This window comes from Melanaphis sacchari, unplaced genomic scaffold (genome assembly GCF_002803265.2).
Source record: "Melanaphis sacchari strain LSU unplaced genomic scaffold, SCAv2.0 Contig24_pilon_pilon, whole genome shotgun sequence".
Taxonomy (NCBI): domain Eukaryota; kingdom Metazoa; phylum Arthropoda; class Insecta; order Hemiptera; family Aphididae; genus Melanaphis; species Melanaphis sacchari.
This window is the reverse complement of record NW_020271125.1, coordinates 2,001,870-2,008,465: the sequence shown is the minus strand read 5'-3', so window position 1 is coordinate 2,008,465 and position 6,596 is coordinate 2,001,870. Positions and strand designations below refer to the sequence as shown.

General features: G+C 31.9%; 1 protein-coding gene across 1 annotated transcript in view; it reads right to left on the bottom strand.

The window, feature by feature from the left end:
- Positions 1-478: 478 nt before the first annotated feature.
- Positions 479-6,596, bottom strand: part of LOC112594931 (protein ALP1-like) — a gene marked incomplete in the record, with an annotated part of 9,493 nt that continues 3,375 nt past the window's right edge. Inside the window, 2 exon segments of the mRNA XM_025339950.1 lie at positions 479-1,280; positions 4,137-4,679. Of these exon segments, the coding sequence (XP_025195735.1) occupies positions 479-1,280; positions 4,137-4,459 (1,125 nt within the window).

The window sequence follows — 6,596 nt, the reverse complement described above, 5'->3', positions numbered from 1 at the left end:
CGTGAACATAAATCTTTATACGACATTTTTTCTGTCGACTATAAAGATAATAGCATTCGTAAAGAGGCATGGGAAGAGATTGGTGCAAATTTACAAATGCCAGGTAAGATATTAGGTTTTTAATAATTTATAATAAGGAATACATACTTGCATATTGACATATTATTATACGTGTCATACATTTCTTAAGCAGTTATACATAATACATCATACGAAAAATAAATTTTTAATAGTTATGTTTTTATTTATTGTACATACGACCTACCTGTATAAAGTATAAATAAGTATAAAGAAAAATTTTTAATTAAAACATTTTTTACAAGGTTTAGGTGCATTTTGCTATTTCGGATCGTTGATCAATCATTAATTCTTCCTCTCCGAACCATTTCGTACTGCCATGGTACTGCCCCCACAGATGATGTAAAAAAATCTTTAAATTTGTCACGTATTTCAAATGATCTCTGGGTGCTATTTCCTCTTATTGGTACAATGGTACCATATTTACAAAACCTTGGGTACTTTCATAATTATTTATTTCATCCAATTGGAAATCATGGCTTTGGCATAACATATTATGAAGACAACATGCAGCAAGTACTATGTTGTCTACGGATTTCGGTTGTATTTGAATATTTGTTCGGAATACTCTCCAACGATTTGAAAGTATTCCAAATGCATTTTCCACAACACGTCTTGCACGAGAAAGCCTGTAATTAAAAATTTTATTTCCTTCATTTCCATCTAAAGTTGCCCTGCTATATGGTCTCATAAGATATGACTTCATTGGAAACGCCTCATCTGCAACTATTACGTACGGAATTGGGTCTCCATTTTCTTCAATTGGTGTATCAGGTGGAACATCTAATGTACCGTTTTCTAATGCTTTTCCTAATGCGGATTTAGCTAACGCATGTCCATCAGAGTTTCGACCATAAGAACCCACATCAATAGTTATAAATTTATAGTGAGCATCTACCAAAGCAAGTAATACGATCGAATTACTTCCTTTATAATTAAAATATGCCGATCCACCATTTATGGGACATTGAATATTGATATGTTTACCGTCGAGAGCTCCAATGCAATTGGGAAAGTTCCATAATTCTTTATATTCTCTGCTAATTTTCTGCCAATCTTCTTTGGTAGGTTTCGGCATGTAAATTGGTCTTAATGTTTTCCAGATGACTTCACAGACTTCTTCAACGATTTCTCTGGTTGTGCTAAATCCCAGACGAAAACTAAAAGCTAAAGACCTATAAGATTCCCCGGTAGCCAAAAATCTGCAAATATTTAAATATTTAGAAGTTAAAATAAGAATATTATATAGGTACTTAAAACTTACTATTAAAATAATAGTTAACCTATTTATTATTAATAATTATCATAAGAAATATAAAAAAAGAACAGAAAAAATGTAAAATTACCTAAAAACTAAAAAAAATTACCTTAATAATTTAAAAAAAAATTATGAAAATAAATAAATAAATAAATACATTTATTAATTATTTGAAAAAAAAAAATTATATTATTCAAATTATATATTGAACAATAAAATGTGTTTTCAAGCAGTAATGTATATTAGCATTGAGTATAGATAGTATACTATAGTATCAATACTCAATGATATTATTAGTTAACTATTTACAATAAAATTGTAATATAAAATAATTAATATTAATCTAATTTAATACCTAATATCAATATTAATTATTATTAAGTTATGCAGGTTAGGATAGGTTAAAATAAATTCATAAATCTTTGAACACATAATTTTATATTTTTTATAATAGCTGATAAGTGCAAGTCAGAATGGACAAAATTGCGAAATTGTTTTCTAAATGCTATTAGAAGACGTAGAAGTAAAACAAGTGGTCAAGCAACTAAGAATATTCCACCTTGGAAGTATTCCCAACAAATGGAATTTATATTGCCCTTTTTGGAAAACCGAGAGTAATATATAATATATAATATTATAATTTATAAAAGATATAGACTATATAGAGGGTGTAAAATACTGTATATAGGAATACCTGAAAAATTAAAAAAATTTTGTTCTAATCAATATTTTAAAATTTTTTTTTTCTATATAATTTACAGACGTCTACCTTGTACATATACCTTAGATACCTTTTAGATTCTGAACGAAGTGATGAATGTATTGATTTTACAATGATGTGTGTTTTTTTTTTGTGTGTCTGTGTACAGCATGCATAACTATTTTCCAACAGTTTTCGACTTTTTTGAGAAATTTTATTTTAAAGTGTCGATAAAAAATTTTTGGATGACCAAAAAGTTTTGAAAATTTAATACAAGGTTCCTTATGAGTTGTTTTTATTGTAGCTAAAAAAAAAATAAAAATCGTTAGTCACAATTTTTTTTTTTATAAGCGTTTATAGTTCAAATTTTTACGAAATCTGTTGAAAACGCGAAAATTTGCAAGTAATTTTGAAGTTGAAAAATCATAAAATTTTTTTCTTTTATAACAAAGTTTTGAAAATTTGGTACAAGGTTCTCCATAAATTTTTCTTCAAATATCTGTAAAAAAAACTCTACCGGATTCAGACAAAACATTTTTATAAGTGTTTGAAATTTAAATTTTTACAAAACCGCGTTAAATAACGGTTTAGCCTCAAACGATTTTTGATATTTGTTATTTTTCAAAAAGTATAAGTCGTAGATACTTGAAAATTTTACCAGTTATTTAGATTGGCATTTTCTTTACATGATTTAATTTTCAAAATATTTTGAGATTTTTGAGCTATTTATAGACAATTGAAATTTTCAATTTTTCTGAAAAATTTTTTTTGAAGTGTCGATAAAATTTTTTTGGCCCTATAATAATACTTAAAAAAAAATCGAAAATTAAAGATGTAAGCCAAACTTACGAAAAATCTTATTAAATTTTCAACTCTTAACTATTTGTACAAAATTTTTTATACATTTTAGCTACAAAATTATTAGCAATTTTGACATAGGTAGGTACATAATACAAATATGAACTTTTTGATTTATTTTTAACTACAATAAGAACAACTTATAAGAAATTTCGTATTAAATTTTCAAGTTTTTTTGGGCAATCAAAATTTATCGACACTTCAAAAAAAATATATATATATCATTTTAAATCAATTATTCATCACTTCGTTCAGAATCGAAAATAATGTTAAACAATATTAAAAATAATATTGAATTATAGGTACCTAAGGTATAAATTATATAAATATAGATTGTTGATTGTAACAAAAGTAATTTAATTTATCAGGTCTTCTTGTTATACCCAGTATTAAATATATAAAAAAAGTTAAATATTATCCTTTTTTATTTTATTTAAATTTAATTTTAGAATACACAGTAATTTAGAAACGGGTCCATCTCCGAGTAATACGTTGCGACCAAATTCCGATGTTTTCTCTGATACAACTGGTAATACTTCCTATAACATAAATGTGGAATCGCAGTCTACAGATATATCTAATAATTCAGATCTAGAAAAAAGTTTTGAATCCAGAAAAGAAACGCAAATGAAAAGAAAAAAAATAGATCACGCTGGAGAAATAGTGAATATAATGAGGGAAAATGCAGCCATAAGAAAAGAAAAATACGAAAAAAAGCAATCTTCTGGGCATGATGATGTAGAGCTATTTTACTTAAGTATGGCTAAAATAGCAAAGCGTCTACCAAAGTCAAAAGAAGCTAAACTTCGTATGGAAATATGCAATAAGGTTTCGGAAACAGAGTTGGCCCACCTATTGGAGGTTGAACAAAACATAGCAGTAAACCATCAAACAGCTGAAACAGCCAATCCAGTATTTCATAATACTCATATTCAAAACCAATCAACACATTTACAACCTCAAAATTTAAGTTTGCATCCAGAACACAGTGAAGGTAGTTGGTCTACCTCATCAGCAAATTCAAACGGCCGGACTTATATTTATGAAGGTCAAAACTACTGTCGTCCAATCCTGCACACCAACTTACGTCTTGACCAACAAAATTTTGAATACATTTCAGAAGAAAGTTCTAACCAATACGAATCCCTTAATTAACATAATATTATAAGTACCTATGTCTTCTTTAATTAATAATAATATATTATGCAAACAAAAAAATATTAAATTGTATTAATTACTTACCTTAAGCACACAGCTAATCTCTGTTCAGATGGAACCGGTGTCCGAAATTGTGTATTTTGCTTTTTAATATCGTCCTTTATCAAATTATGTAAATCAGTAAATTGATCATACGACATACGAAAGTATTGATGAAACTTTTCCGGATCATTTATTAACTGTGGAAATAAGTTAACAAATATGCCTTTTTCATCCCTTTCCTTGTTGATTGGGTGAACCCAAAATCGACGGTTCTTATAGGTTTGATCTAACATATATGTTGCTACAACCGTTTCTTCCATTTCTTCTATCCAATCACTGTCAGATGAACTTGACGAAGAATCCATAATGTAGTTACAAAGTTGATCTTACTTCTTTTGATAGAGAAATGGTACTGACTGACAAAAATTAGCGTTCAAAGTGTGTTACCTAAATTGTTTTAGCGCATACTATGGTATTACACGCGTTGTATTAATGTGTACAGAGCCGCCTCACACGTCTTACCACGGCGTGGTATGTAAAGCCATGTTAAGACGTGGCGTGTAAATAGTGTGTCCCGGCCTTTACACGGCGTCATATTTTCATATACGCCGCGTGTGTACGTGCTTTGCTGGAAAGTGCGTCAATCGTGAATCAGCGGGATACAGTGATCTGAAGAGTAACCTAATTAAGTAAGTATGACAAAATATTATCCAAGTGACATATTTATATCATGAACTTCCTATATTACCCATTTGTTAGAATTAAAGCCATAAATCACGCACGCGGCGCGATGGACACACAGTGCGAGGAGGAAAAATAAAATAAAACAATAAAAACGGTCAACAGTGGCGCTGCGTACTCGTCGACACACAAACACGCGCGCGCGCTCGGCCACGGACAAACAATCGTCACACACGCTACGCCGACCCCACCCGCGCGCCGTCATCGACCCGATGCCCGCCGTTCTACTGCCGTAATATCATATTATACCAAATACCACCTATCAACCGTCGCACGCCACGGCGACACTACCGCCACCGTTCGACCTATCGTAAAACCGTAACGGCCGGGGCGCACGACCCCGCTAGCGGACCGCGATCGTGTCGCGTCGTGTCGCGCCGTGACCGCACAACCGCGGCCGCTATGTCGGTCCGATTCGCCGCCGCAGCTGATCGGTCAGATCGAACGCCGCCCCGCCACGCGTGTGTGCGGCGCGTAAGGCCGGGACAACTATTTACACGCCACGTCTTAACATGGTCTTTCATCCACGCGTGGTAAGACGTGAGGCTCTGTACATATACAACGCGTGTAAACCATAGTATGCGCTAAAACAATTTAGGAACACACTTGAACGCTAATTTTTGTCAGTCAATGCCATTTCTCTAAAAGAAGTAAGATCAACTTTGTAACTCATTATGGATTCTTCGTCAAGTTCTGACAGTGATTGGATAGAAGAAATGAAGAAACGGTTGTAGCAACATATGTTAGATCAAACCTATAAGAACCGTCGATTTTGGTTCACCCAATCAACAAGAAAGGGATGAAAAGGCATATTTGTTAACTTATTTCCAGATTAATAAATGATCCGGAAAAGTTTCATCAATACTTTCGTATGTCGTATGATCAATTTACTGATTTACATAATTTGATAAAGGACGATATAAAAGCAAAATACACAATTTCGGACACCGGTTCCATCTGACAGAGATACAGCTGTGTGCAAGGTAAGTAATTAATACAATTTAATATTTTTGTTTGCATAATATATTATTATTAATTAAAGAAGACATAGGTACTTATAATATATGTTAATTAAGGAGTTCGTATTGGTTGAACTTTCTTCTGAAATGTATTCAAAATTTTTTGGTCAAGACGTAGTGGTGTCAGGATTGGACGACAGTAGTTTCGACCTTCATAAATATAAGTCCGGCCGTTTGAATTTGCTGATGAGGTAGACCAACTACCTTCACTGTGTTCTGGATGCAAACTTAAATTTTAGAGCGTTGTAAATGTGTTGATTGGTTTTGAATATGAGTATTATGAAATACTGATTGCTGTTCAGCTGTTTGATGGTTTACTGCTATGTTTGTTCAACCTCAATAGGTGGGCCAACTCTGTTTCCAAACCTATTGCATATTTCCATACAGTTTAGCTTTTTGACTTTGGTAGACGTTTGTATTTTAGCCATACTTAAGTAAAATAGCTCTACATCATCAGCCCAGAAGATTGCTTTTTCTATTTTCTTCTTATGGCTGCATTTTCCTCATTATATCACTATTTCTCCAGCGTGATCTATTTTTCTTTTCATTTGCGTTTCTTTCTGGATTCAAAACTTTTCTAGATCTGAATTATTAGATATATCTGTAGACTGATTCCACATTTATGTTATAGGAAGTATTACCAGTTGTATCAGAGAAACATCGAATTGGTCGAACGTATTACTCGGAGATGGACCTGTTTCTAAATTACTGTGTATTCTAAAATTAAAGCAATACGTAACTA